The sequence below is a fragment of the Candidozyma pseudohaemuli genome (assembly GCF_003013735.1).
Source record: "Candidozyma pseudohaemuli strain B12108 chromosome Unknown scaffold00001, whole genome shotgun sequence".
Classification (NCBI taxonomy): Eukaryota; Fungi; Ascomycota; class Pichiomycetes; order Serinales; family Metschnikowiaceae; genus Candidozyma; species Candidozyma pseudohaemuli.
In genome coordinates, this window is record NW_020194435.1 from 2,265,289 (window position 1) to 2,277,698 (window position 12,410).

The following is a 12,410-nucleotide window of genomic DNA, read 5'->3' on the forward strand; positions in this document are numbered from 1 at the left end:
GTAGGTGGAGGATGCAGGAGGTGGTGTTAGGCGACTGAGTCCTACTGAAATGCAACCACGACTTTTTACTGAATTTTATATTTTATTGCTAAACCCAATTCAATTTTATTACTCTATTCTGTTCTCGATTCACCGACAGTGACCCTCTCTACCACACGAATGATGGATATCGTGAAGGTGAGCACCCACATAAAGAGCGCTAGTATCAAGAACGATGTAAGCGCCTTTTGCCTACGACATAGTGACGAAACCGGAGGATAGAAGATGCCCATTTCTTTGAGGACATCTGAATTTGAGTCATGGCAAACCCACTCTCGGTCTGTGATCGAGTTGAATGCTAACGAGAGATTCGCAGACGAGAAGATGATGAAGAACAAGTCTAACATAATAAGCTTCATCTTGCCCAGTGGATTACGCAATCCCATTGGTTTTCCTGAATACTCGTCGTATGCGATGTAGACAACGTAAACCACAGCAAAGCAGTTCACCACAATTGCCATGATTGTGCCAGCCTGCTGTGGAACCTCAAAGTCCTCGTACTTTTTGTTTGAGTTGACGTAAATGGTACAAGCGAGGGCCAAGGAGGTGACACAGAAGATAAGGATGAGGATTCGCAAGAGAAGTGGCACCAATGGGTTGTTGATAAAGATCCTCTTCAACGTGGGCACAAGTATTGCTCGTTTCTCATCCGACATCCAGTAGCCAGCCTGTGACCTATGTCGAACCTTTTCGTCTGGTTTCTGCGTATTCTTGTGGAACATCTTGCCAAATAGGCCTGGTGACTTCTCTATGTCTGTAACGGAGTCATTGGAGGATGCACCCAAGAGAGCAAGCCGAAGTCTTTCGTCTCCTCCCCAAGGTTCATTGAAGTCGGCTCTTTCGGCTAGGGTGGAAACCTCGTCCATACGGTCAGGCGGGTATACCTCGGGCATTCTGACGGTTTTGATGAAATTGCTCCAATTGCCGCCAATTGACTTCACAAACGGGTCGTTAGCAAACAGTTGGTATTGCTCTTCGTCGTCCCATTTGTTCTGATGCTGAGCTCTTAGCGTATGTGAGATATCGGCCTGGCCGTTGTTGACATTCGTGTTGTTCTGCTCCCTGTGGTGAGCTTGCGCTAGTCTGTCCAAGACGTAAGTTGGTACCAAAGCGGCCGTTTGTGAGTAGAACAGAAGAGGCGTATCTGCAACGGGATCCAAGGGATAGAAATTCCCGTTTTGGTCTGCCTTCGCATTCGAATGACGCTCCGAAGACATTGGAAGGGTATGTTGAACCTGAAAGACCTGCTTTTGTGTTCTGGGTGAGGCAGCGAAATGATTGCAATTCTGCACTGAGGTATGTAGCAAATCGGCTTCTCAATGCAGGTCGACTATTTGGACCCTAGTTAGCAAGCCCAGCGCAAGGCGATTGGCTTGTGTAATATTAAATTGAAGGTTCGATAAATGTTTTTTTGATTGATATAACTATGTTTGACATAAGAATCGGATGTTCCCTGCCTTGGTGGTCTGCTTTTGAGCTTGTTTACTTACAGTACCGCATTGGGCAAGAGTGATAACGATGCGAGGCTAAGCGGCACTTCGGAATCTGGAACTTCGAAAATGATTCTTAAAGTCTCTGTTCCCTATTAAGTTTGTAAGGAACATGTCGCCAGTAAGTTGCGAAGTTGGATTTTTTGTTTCTCGACCACAATTGGCTCGGTTAACCGTTGGCAGCCTTGTGCGTCTTCTCTGGCATATGACTGTTGTGGCTGCTAAACCCGTAATTCCAGAGACAATTCCCTAGAGGAAATTCTCTACATTCTAATCAATCCACAAATTTTTCTCGTCTTCAATTCCCTTCTTTTAAATGACTCCAACCATAATCTTTCCATGTGACCCTCCCAAATTGCCCGAGGTAAAGTTGCAACCTCCTGCACACTTCCCCACATCGCCTTGCTAATGTTCGATAGCCATTTGCCCCTTCAGCAACCATCTTGATGCTTGTTTCCGGAATCAAGAGGGCTGCATCACCACTTCTATTCAGCCATGGTGTTCACGTGAGAAGGTTCACGTCACTTGTGGAACCCTGCAAACATCTCGAGAAGAATGGGGCATCTCGAGGCCACACCTCGTTATCTCCATGGTACCCACATGATGGCCAGATCAGATATTTGGCTTCTGAACAGAAACTGGATTCTGCAGCTGAGTCTACAAAGACTCTGAAACCTATCTTCGACCCAGAATCCCTTTATATTGTTTCGATCCCCATCACTACGCATCGCTCATATATATTTTGCAACCATAAGCTGACATTCCTAGATAGCAGCCAGAAAGTTCCCCTTTACGTACGCGCAGAGGCTAAGATCACTGGGTTGGCTCGTAAGGGATGGGACAAGCTTAAGGCTTCAAACGTTACCATCAACAAAAAAGTGGTTGTGTTGGCGAACAAGCTTCTCAATACGATCCCGTACGATGAAAGTTGCCTTCAGTCATTCCCAGCAAAGAAGGTCATGGTGCGAGAAATCAATGAGGAGCACCTTAAAGAGATGCCAAAAACTTTGGTAACAGGTGATATGAGCGAGAAGAATGTCTCTGTTGATCAATTGAAACCAATCCCCTTCTACCATCCTAGGTTTCAGGAGGCACTGGCCATCCTCTCCCAGATGCACAAATGCAGAGATCTTTACAGCAGTTACCATCGCAAATGGGCGATTTGGTGTGCCATTGGCGTCCCCATTTCATTACCCCTTGCACTTATTCCTGTCATGCCCAACGTTCCGGGCTTCTATTTGGCTTATCGGTTGTATTGTCACGTCAAGGCATTGATGGGCGTGAAGAACATGGGCTACTTGTTGGAAACCGAGGGTGACCAGTCATTGGATCCTACGCCTGCTGATACTACGCATTTATCATTTCAAGCTTGCCCAAAACTTGACGTTCCATATTTGGCTGACGCTACATTTGCTAAGGTCAAAGCTGAGGATAACAGTGAGAATGAACAGGTCCTTTTGACCCACGACACCGTTGATAGAATCGTGGATCACAGTGGACTTGAGCAACTCCGTGACGATCTTCACAAAGCATTGAATCAAGAACTGGCTCGTCTAGAGAAACAGTTATCTGAAGAGAGTGTACAATGATCCTTTGTGGGCTCGTGATTTTGTTCACGTGCATGCTGAGAAAAAAGCAGTCACACAAGGGCTACGCTCACATTAAGGACACTCATATTCGGTGAGTATTGCACGACGGTCACCGGTCGCCAGACTCATATATAGCGCGACCGGCCCTACACATATTTCTCTTTTTTCCTCCAGACCATTTATTCACTATGAGAGATAAGTGGAGAAAGAAGAGAGTTAGAAGACTTAAGAGAAAGAGACGGAAGGTTAGAGCTAGATCCAAGTAATTGGACAGCCTAGTCTGACGCTCAAATGGAACTTTAGTTGAAAAACTATGATCCCATCGAGATGTCCGTACATAGCAATACATGCCTACGGTATGATTTACATGTCTGTAGTTTAATCATGACGGTGATGTGAAAGGCTAGGGACTCCATTCAATTGCATACGCAATTGCTGTTGCTCAAGTTGGCGTTGCTTAAACATCACCCTGAATAATCACTTATGCGGGCAAGAGCTTTGTTCAAAGAGAACAGCAAGAAGATGTGGGATTCAGTGAACGCAAACGTCGTAGGCATTTCTAGCACATTATGAAATGCCACTAGGTCTTTTGTCTTGCAATTTCTGATACCCTCTTATAACGCTGCCATCGACAATGACCGTACCTGTCCAACTCCCTATGGTGTACGGGTCCAAGAATGGTTGCAAAACGGCTGTAGACTTTTGGTACAAGGCCACAAAGGCGATACCATATTATAAACACCATGCTGGAGAGTTCACCAGAAGATGGACAAAATGAGCTGCCAGGCGATCGGCCAAAAGAGCATGTTGAGAACACCGTATTTCCTTTTCTGCCCGAAAGAGGCGGCTTCGATCACATAAGGGCATACCAAGAGCAGTGTAACTCTGGCGCCTTTTCCTTTGCACCTTCTCCACCGCTTCGAGTGAAGACTTTACCTGATTTCAAAACTCATAGGGAGATTCAAACACACAGGCTCTCTCTTCCAGCAAATTTGACAAAAATCAGATCCACTGGCAAGCTCAGCCATGTGCATAGTCTAGACGAGTTCCCCATTTACGGCTCGAGTGCAATTGTGGAAGACCAATACGGCTCAGAAGTCTCTAACTCCGTAACTCCAAACTTCGAAGTTAACCATGGTCGACATGACCCTCCTGAGCCCACAGAGCAAGTTGAGCGTCCCGATCTACCTTCTGGTTTGTTCATGGACCCATTCTCTGAATACATGCTGGACCGATTAGCACGCTTCAGGCCACTGGATGGTCAAAGTGATCCCAACGCTCCTCTCGATTTTGCACATCCATACCAAGCGAATGATGAAACTCCTCGTCAGCCTATTTGGACAAACTGGTTCTCAGGAGGACGTCAATCGAGTCAAACAGCTCAGAATAATGCACCAGCACCTGCTGGTTCGCCTATAATGGAAGAAACTTCGGCGCAAAATGGAAGTTCTCTTTTCTTGCCGAGAAACAGTCCTGACATCATAAACAACGAGCCTTCACCTAATGCTTTAGTGAACACACCTCGTGCGGAGGCTCTAGAGGATATAAAGATCGCAGACAATGAAGGTTCAACGTCGATGTGTGCGTGGTGTCTATGTTAATACAAATTACTGGTTCGAGAATATAATGTGTTTGATGTTACACTCCGATGGTATGAGTAACTCTAAACGTAAACTAAGCAGATAAAAATGCACTTGGTGCAATGAATGAAATTGAAGTTTTGTGTGGGGAGACGATCTCATTACTCGGCGGCTTCACCGAAACGTTCGCTGATCTTCGTGAACAAATCGTTGAAGTTCTTACGACCACTGTCCTCACCCTCGGAGGGCTCGACGAACTTGGCGCTCGAAACAGAGTGCTTCACGTCACCAGTGGCCTCAGCCAACTTGTTCCAGGCAGCACCGTTGGCAACAGCCTTCTGTGCCTCATCGTGGTAGCTCACGAAAGCACGCATCATGTCGTAAGTCTTCCAAATAGGACAGAACTGGTCGTAAGAGGAGTAACCGTTCTGCTGCAAGAAGTCTTCCTTGATCAAGTTAGCAACATCCAAGACAATCTTGTCTGAGTCGGACAAGGAGGACTTACCGACCAATTGCACAACCTGCTCCAACTCCTCAGCATTCGACAAGATCTCCTTGATCTTGGTTCTCAAAGCCTTGAAGCCTGGGAAGTTCTTCTCATAGTATGGGTCCAACACGTTGGTGTACTTAGAGTATGAGATACCGGTGTTGATAGATGGGAAATGCTTACGCTGGGCCAACTTCTTGTCCAAACCCCAGAAAACTTGAGTAATACCCAAAGTAGCAGTTGTCACGGGATCGGAGAAATCACCACCAGCTGGAGACACAGCAGCAACAATGGAAACGGAACCAATTCTGTCTGGTGATCCCAATGCAGTAGCCTTACCGGCACGCTCGTAGAAAGAGGCCAATTTGGCACCCAAATAGGCAGGGAAACCCTGGTCAGCAGGCATTTCACCCAAACGACCAGAAAGTTCTCTCAAGGCTTCGGCCCAACGAGAAGAAGAGTCAGCAATCATAGAAACATGCTTACCCTGGTCACGGAAGTATTCAGCAAGAGTGATACCAGTATAGATAGAAGCTTCACGAGCAGCGACAGGCATGTTCGATGTGTTTGCGACCAAAGTAGTACGCTTCATAATAGGCTCCTTCTTACCACTCAACTCAGTGTAAAGCTCAGGGAACTCCATCAACACCTCAGCCATCTCGTTACCACGCTCACCACAACCGGTGTAAATAATGATATCGGAGTTAGAGAACTTGGACAAAGATTGTGAGATGACAGTCTTACCACAACCGAAAGCACCTGGAATACAGGTTGTACCACCTTGCACACAAGGGAACAAAGAGTCCAAGACTCTCTGACCAGTCAACAAGGGGTAGTCGGCGGTCAACTTCTCGGCCACTGGTCTTGGGACTCTGACAGGCCAAGTGTGCATCATAGAGTACTTGTGCTTCTTACCTTCGAACTCAACCTCCAAAACTGGGTCCTCCACAGTGTAGGAGCCAGATTCGGCGATGGAGGTAATGGTACCTCTGGCTCTAGGAGGCAACAAGATCTTGTGGTCATCCAACAAAGAGTTTTCGTAAATGGAACCGAAGATATCACCACCAGTGATGTGGTCACCAACCTTCAAAGCACCTGGGTTGAAGTCGTACTGCTTCACTCTGTCTAAGCATGGAACATCAATACCTCTTGGAATGTAAATGGACTGGGACTTCTCCTTAATTTCCTTCAAAGGTCTTTGAATACCATCATAAATGTTCTCCATTAAACCAGGACCCAATTCCACCGACAATGGCTTACCTGTTCTCAAAACAGGATCACCCACAGTGACACCTGCGGTTTCCTCGTAAACCTGAATGGTTGCTTTGTCACCGTTAATTCTGATAACTTCACCAACCAAATTGGCATGACCAACCTTAACCAACTCGTACATAGCACTTCCAAGCATGTTTTCGGCGATCACGACTGGACCAGAGATAGAGAAGATTTGGCCATATTGCGATTCGGCGGCGTCATCAATCGAAAGGCGCTTGATTTCTTTTCTAGCGTTTTCCAAACCACCAGCCTGAGATTGTTAGTAATGAATTGAGGAGGAATGAAGAAGTAATGTTGTGCAGCTCACATACCATTGTGTGTTATCGATATCGTAGCTCACTCAAGACGGTGAATTGGCTTTATCGTTAATGAACGCTCGTCGTGCGCGGCCTAATACCTGTGGCAACTACGTCAGTTGCAAGGCTCAAGTTAGAATGATAATATAGCCGTAATAAGTTTGATCGAATTTTATCAATTAAAACGATATCACGTTCAATTGACTACAAATCTGGTGAGAAATTATGTGATGTGAAACTAACATTTGTCGTAAATACAACGTGCCCCTTTCTCCAGTACACTCCGATTAGGTAAACAAAAGAAGAATAAGATGTTTCGATCTTAAGATAGTGAATTTAGCAATAATTTGCTTCCCTTGAGTGGATAGTTCGAATGATCTCGCCCTATGTAGAGTTTTAGGATTATGAATTGGTTGCAAAATGGGCATGCAGGCTGCTTTGTTGCACCCAAGGGACATAACTTTACCAATTGTGCCAAGGGTGCTTGTTTTTAGTATTCAGCATCCAGAAGTTTTATAGAAGCAAAAAATTCGGAAATTTGTCTGACCTCTAGTAATTATAATAGCAACTGGACATTCCCGAGAATCGCACTTCTTGTAGTTTCGCAAGTAATTAGCAGGATTCGTAGTGGATTTGAGAACTTCAGCATGCTTATGAAATCTTTAATCCAGACAAACTACAATTTCTTTCAATGATCACAGCAAAGTAATTAACAGAGTACTTATTTACTTTGATGTAAGAGCTTTCGTTATTCATTCACTTTTGTATTTTTGTCAATTACCTATACTGATCACTCAAAGCTTAGCACCCAACTTTGTAGCACGGTCTAAAGCAATGTCACACATAGCATTGAATGCTTCACGCCTTTCAGCAGAGATATCATTGCGTTGTATCCTCTCTATCATGTTCTTCATTATGGTTTCTCTCGAGCGACCGTTCACGAAGACTACATAACGAAGGCCTGGAAAAGTAGTCTCATATTTGGCATTGAGATCAGCAAGTTTCTGGGCTTCTTCTTTTGAACCTTCAAGTGACTTCTGCTCCAGTGTGGAGTGGGATGACAATTTATCCTTGGATGGACCAAGTCTAGGGTGAGCGGATATGATAGATGCAATGTCTGGGGATATGGTGCTTTTAGTTTCTTCTCTTTCCAAAAGTTGGAGAAGTTCCTTTCTTGACGATTCAATGAGACTTGTGTATGATGGAAAGGGCCTATTGATCACTTGTTGGATGAGGAAGTCACAAAGGACTGGGCAAGGCTCAAATAGATGACCTAAAACATCCCTTATTTTGGGTTCTTTCAATTTAACAAGCGTCTCTGGATCTGGAAGGGTAGACATAATGAATAATGAAATCACTCATTGAGAAATCAAGCCTACTATATATCACTGATAAGCCCGGAGAATACCGAGACAAATTGGATGCAGGTGGAACAGGTAATTACGAGAATAGCTATATTCCGTTCGTAAGTTTGTATTAAATATGCTAGTGTAATCTACATGCTTAGGTGAAGTGCTCCATTTCACGCAATCTGTTGGTCTCCTTCTTCGATGGGGCACCCTGCTGAGCAATCAATGGATGTCTCCAGTGCTTCACGTAAGAGAAAATAACATCGGCCAACTGGTCGGTCTTGTGAATGCCCAAGTCAGCAAAAGTTTTGGCAGAAGGATCAATCACCTGGTTAATCAAGTGTCTTTGAACCTGGTCTGGGTTAGTTTGCTTCCAGTACACGTACTGCTTCAACTGAGCGACGAACTTGGCCAACGACAATGGAATTTGGTAGTCAGCAAAGTTGTATGAAAATGGACCAACCTGGGAGAAATCCTGAGTAATACCGTGAACCATTTCTCTGATCTCCTTGAAAGACAATTTCTCAGGTCCATACAACTCGTAGGTTTGACCAACGGTGGAGTCATCGTAACCAATTCTCTCAAGACCGTGGGCCACATCGAGCACATGAACTGGCCAGATCTCCTTGGCGTTCTTGTTTGGAGTCCACATCTTCAACTTTGGACCCAAGTAGTTCAACAAGTTGTCTTCACGGCCGTACATAGGGGCAGGTCTGACAATAGTGGAGTCAGGCAAGATGTCTCTAACAACTTGCTCAGCAATACCCTTGGTGGCATAGAACACGGATTCCGAGGCAGGGTTAGCGTTGTAGGAGGAGACGTAAACGTATCTTGGGTTACCGGCATCTTTGACCGCTTGGGTAATACGACGGGTGAGCTCAATGTTAACATCGGCCATGGAGAAGTTCTTAGTGTTGTAGTCAGCTCCAAGACAGTTGAAGACAATATCAGAGTGCTGGACAGACTCGGCGATGGACTGCAAGTTTCTTCCATCAAACTCCACAAAGTTCACCACACCCAAGTCACCAGTGACTTTCAAAAATCTTTTTTTCATATCGTCTCTGAATGGAACAACGGTGGTGGTACCATGTCTAGCCAATTTGGATGTAACATAACGGCCCAAGAAACCAGAGGCTCCAAAAACTGTAGCGGTGTAGCCAGTTCTGGAAGAACGACCGCCGGGACCGCTGGCCACGTGGACCTTTCCGTTACGGGAAATGTTGATGTCCGACTCCAACACTGAAGTGTACAAGGAGCGAACAGGGGCTCTAATGTTTGCACGTAACATGTCGAGGACTATGGTTTTCAAGACTTGATGATTTTTTGGTTGAAGCGGTTTGGCTGAGGGATCCTCCTGCAGGAACGCGAATAAGCTTGTTCTGGTTGGCTGAACAAGTTGGTACTACAGAGTGGTATAAGACATGATTTTTAAAGAAAAAGCTATAACAGTCGTGATGCATGAAGCGTGCTGGAAGCACATCGGAACATGTATGGAGTCGCCGAAGAGTGGTATGAGCTTGGTGCGACCTAAGACGCAACGGCCATAGTCGCAGCTCAGTAGTTACAGTTGCATTGCAACCATTCAGTGACGAGGCATCCAGGCATTTGAAGCAACAAGTGCAAGCCACCGAACCAACTCCAGCGCCAGTAGTATACAAGGCTGCCAGGATCCCACTCACAAGAAATAGTCCGGCGTCTTTCTTGTGACGGTAGGTTCACCTGGCCGCACTGAGGGGTCGTACTGTAAGAATTGTTTCTGATGGCTCTCATCCATTTCCATGATGGCGGCCTGGTTTCCGCATCTATAACAGTAGTTGGGGGCCGAGAAAATCGTGACCACGGCCTCCTGATGGGACCACGAGTAGCCATCCATCACCAACTGATGTGCACGAGCAACAAGATCTAAGTCATTGGTATGATTAAACTGCTCTGAAATATCCTGGCCAAAAGTGAAACCAGCGCCTCTGGCCGAAATGCCCCATCCGCCTCTGTCGTCTGGGTCGGACCATAACAAGTCACACATGGGCCCATCATGGGGAACTTCCTGGATTCTATTCAATTCACGCACCTGATCAATGGTCTCAACCATAGGGGAAAGACCACCATGAAGACAGAAGACCTTGTTATCCACAAGGGCGGTGATAGGAAAGTAGTCGAACAAGTCAGTAAACAACTTCCATACAGTGGCCGATCCGTATTTACGCAAACACTCGTCGTAGAAGCCGTAAACCTGTGTGATTTGTCTCGACTCGTGATTGCCTCGTAAAATGGTGATTCTGTTTGGGTATCTCACCTTCATACACACCAAGTAAGACACCGTTTCCACCGAGTAGTATCCTCTGTCAACATAGTCACCCATGAATAAGTAGTTTGTGTCTGGACAAGGACCGCCAATCTTGAATAACTCCATCAAGTCGTGGAACTGACCGTGGACGTCACCGCATATCGTCACTGGCACTTGTACCGGTTGAACATTCTCTTCAAATTGTAAAACATCAATCGCCATGTCACACAACTTCTTAACATCCTGCTCGGAAAGTGGCTCACACTGAGACAACTTTTCAATCCATTGGTCCAATTGATTGATTGACGAGGTACTCACCTCCTTTTTACTTAGCTGCTTGCTGTCGTCCACCTTTGTAGGCTGGACTTGCTCATCCGAGGCATCTTCCATGGGAACATCTGTGTCCAAGTCCATGTTATGGGAAATTGTGGTAATGTGGTCTGCTTATGTAAATGGTCTCTCCGTCGGTCAAGGAACAATCAATGGGCGTCGCAATTTGTCCCGGGGCTCTTGCGCTCTAATGCTATTATAAGATACGAGCTGATGCTGGAAAAGAAAGGGACAACAAGAGCGGGCACCAGGGTAAGCTGATATATGGGTACTTTGCAGTGGTGGGTTTTTTCTACTTTTTTGTTGCCAGCTTTGTCGTCCAGCTTGGGAGCGCACGGTGCACGGGTGTGCTCCCGAAACAGCCCTAATCGAATCGGGTTTCTAGAGATCTCGCCCGGGGGAGTCAAATAATTTTATTTGGGACTTTAAAAGCGATAAAATGATTGTAATCGAACTCTAGTGGAAATTCATTGACTCTACCACTCTTGTGGTTCACAAATGACAGGGCCGCTTGGTTACGTCACAGGCACCAAATCGGGCACAATTGAGCAATTGGCGTCAAAAATCCACCCTACTGTACTTTACATGGTCTCTGCAGAAACCGCCGCAGTTTGCAACTGAGTGGTACCCTACACTCATCGAATTGAAACTGTACATTTTATATAATAAATACAAGCAACGTCTAAAGCTTCTCGAAGAAGTTCTTTGCAACCTCCACACCGACAAAAGTGGCGGCGTTGGCAGGGAAGGATCTGGCCAAAGCAGGTCCAACACCAGGGAAGAAAGCTTTGATTCCGCCCTTGGCGTAGATCTGTTTCGTGGCCTTGGCAATCGAGATGCTGACATTGGAAGACTGCTGTGTAGACTTAATGGTGTCAATTGGGAAGACACCGAGCCACATAGCCACACCAGCGAAACCACCAGCGACAGAAATGGCACCCAAAGACAAGTCCTTGCCTGGAGTAGACAACTTTTGTTTCAAGTATTCGTAAGTAGCGAAGTAAAGAGCGGAACCAGGACCGTCTCTAGCCAAAGTGGCCACAGATCCCTTGAAAATAGATCTAATACCACCGGTTCTGTACATCTCAGCAACAACAGCACCCATGGAAGTCTTCTTGCCATCAGCGACTTGCATCATAACCTTGACTCTCTCGAAAGGAGCAGCGACCAAAGTGGTGGGCACGGCGGAGATGAAACCAGCAGTGGAAGTCTCGCCAATGGTGAAGTCCTCGGCCTTTTTGCCGGTGTAAGAACCGACAAGCTTTTTACCCATGTCGTAACCCCAGAAGGACACAGCAAACATAGGGGTAACACCCAACAAAGGAGGCATGACACCTCTGTAGAAACCAAGTGCACCATCTTTGGCCAAAGTGCCCTTGAGACACTCGGCGGTAGACTTGTAGACACCCGTTTGCAAACGAACCTTGACCAAGTCGAATGGGTGGCCGGTCAAAACGGCACAAACACCACCGAAACCACCAGAACCGAAACTCTTGATGTTATCAACCAAAACACTGTCAACTTCCTCCATGACGATTTTTATCAGTAATAAATAACCAGGTATATAGTCTAGTAAAACTTGTGCTTTGTGAAAGCAAGTAAGAAATGAATTTGGAAGGAAAGGAACTTGTCGATAAGACGGACTTGAAAAAAAAAAAAGAAAAAGAAACCCGTTAGCAGCGTGGTGAATT

The 12,410-nt window shown here is 45.8% G+C and overlaps 8 protein-coding genes across 8 annotated transcripts; 2 read left to right on the forward strand and 6 right to left on the reverse strand.

Moving 5' to 3' along the window:
* Window positions 1-113: 113 nt before the first annotated feature.
* Window positions 114-1,256, reverse strand: C7M61_001014 (uncharacterized protein; the record flags this gene model as incomplete). The annotated part of the gene is made up of 1 exon (XM_024856433.1): window positions 114-1,256. One exon carries the CDS (start codon window positions 1,254-1,256, stop codon window positions 114-116), a length of 1,143 nt encoding a protein of 380 aa, XP_024716032.1.
* A 719-nt stretch (window positions 1,257-1,975) lies between these two features.
* On the forward strand, window positions 1,976-3,118 carry C7M61_001015 (uncharacterized protein; the record flags this gene model as incomplete). The annotated part of the gene is made up of 1 exon (XM_024856434.1): window positions 1,976-3,118. One exon carries the CDS (start codon window positions 1,976-1,978, stop codon window positions 3,116-3,118), a length of 1,143 nt encoding a protein of 380 aa, XP_024716033.1.
* A 743-nt stretch (window positions 3,119-3,861) lies between these two features.
* C7M61_001016 (uncharacterized protein) lies at window positions 3,862-4,719 on the forward strand (the record flags this gene model as incomplete). Its single annotated transcript, XM_024856435.1, has 1 exon — window positions 3,862-4,719. The coding sequence occupies one exon, from the start codon at window positions 3,862-3,864 to the stop codon at window positions 4,717-4,719; it is 858 nt and encodes a 285-aa protein (XP_024716034.1).
* Window positions 4,720-4,859: 140 nt separating this feature from the next.
* On the reverse strand, window positions 4,860-6,593 carry TFP1 (H(+)-transporting V1 sector ATPase subunit A; the record flags this gene model as incomplete). The annotated part of the gene is made up of 1 exon (XM_024856436.1): window positions 4,860-6,593. One exon carries the CDS (start codon window positions 6,591-6,593, stop codon window positions 4,860-4,862), a length of 1,734 nt encoding a protein of 577 aa, XP_024716035.1.
* Window positions 6,594-7,550: 957 nt separating this feature from the next.
* C7M61_001018 (uncharacterized protein) lies at window positions 7,551-8,096 on the reverse strand (the record flags this gene model as incomplete). Its single annotated transcript, XM_024856437.1, has 1 exon — window positions 7,551-8,096. The coding sequence occupies one exon, from the start codon at window positions 8,094-8,096 to the stop codon at window positions 7,551-7,553; it is 546 nt and encodes a 181-aa protein (XP_024716036.1).
* Window positions 8,097-8,259: 163 nt separating this feature from the next.
* On the reverse strand, window positions 8,260-9,393 carry C7M61_001019 (uncharacterized protein; the record flags this gene model as incomplete). Its single annotated transcript, XM_024856438.1, has 1 exon — window positions 8,260-9,393. The coding sequence occupies one exon, from the start codon at window positions 9,391-9,393 to the stop codon at window positions 8,260-8,262; it is 1,134 nt and encodes a 377-aa protein (XP_024716037.1).
* Window positions 9,394-9,780: 387 nt separating this feature from the next.
* On the reverse strand, window positions 9,781-10,803 carry PPH21 (phosphoprotein phosphatase 2A catalytic subunit; the record flags this gene model as incomplete). Its single annotated transcript, XM_024856439.1, has 1 exon — window positions 9,781-10,803. The coding sequence occupies one exon, from the start codon at window positions 10,801-10,803 to the stop codon at window positions 9,781-9,783; it is 1,023 nt and encodes a 340-aa protein (XP_024716038.1).
* Window positions 10,804-11,401: 598 nt separating this feature from the next.
* On the reverse strand, window positions 11,402-12,250 carry CRC1 (carnitine:acyl carnitine antiporter; the record flags this gene model as incomplete). The annotated part of the gene is made up of 1 exon (XM_024856440.1): window positions 11,402-12,250. One exon carries the CDS (start codon window positions 12,248-12,250, stop codon window positions 11,402-11,404), a length of 849 nt encoding a protein of 282 aa, XP_024716039.1.
* Window positions 12,251-12,410: the final 160 nt, after the last annotated feature.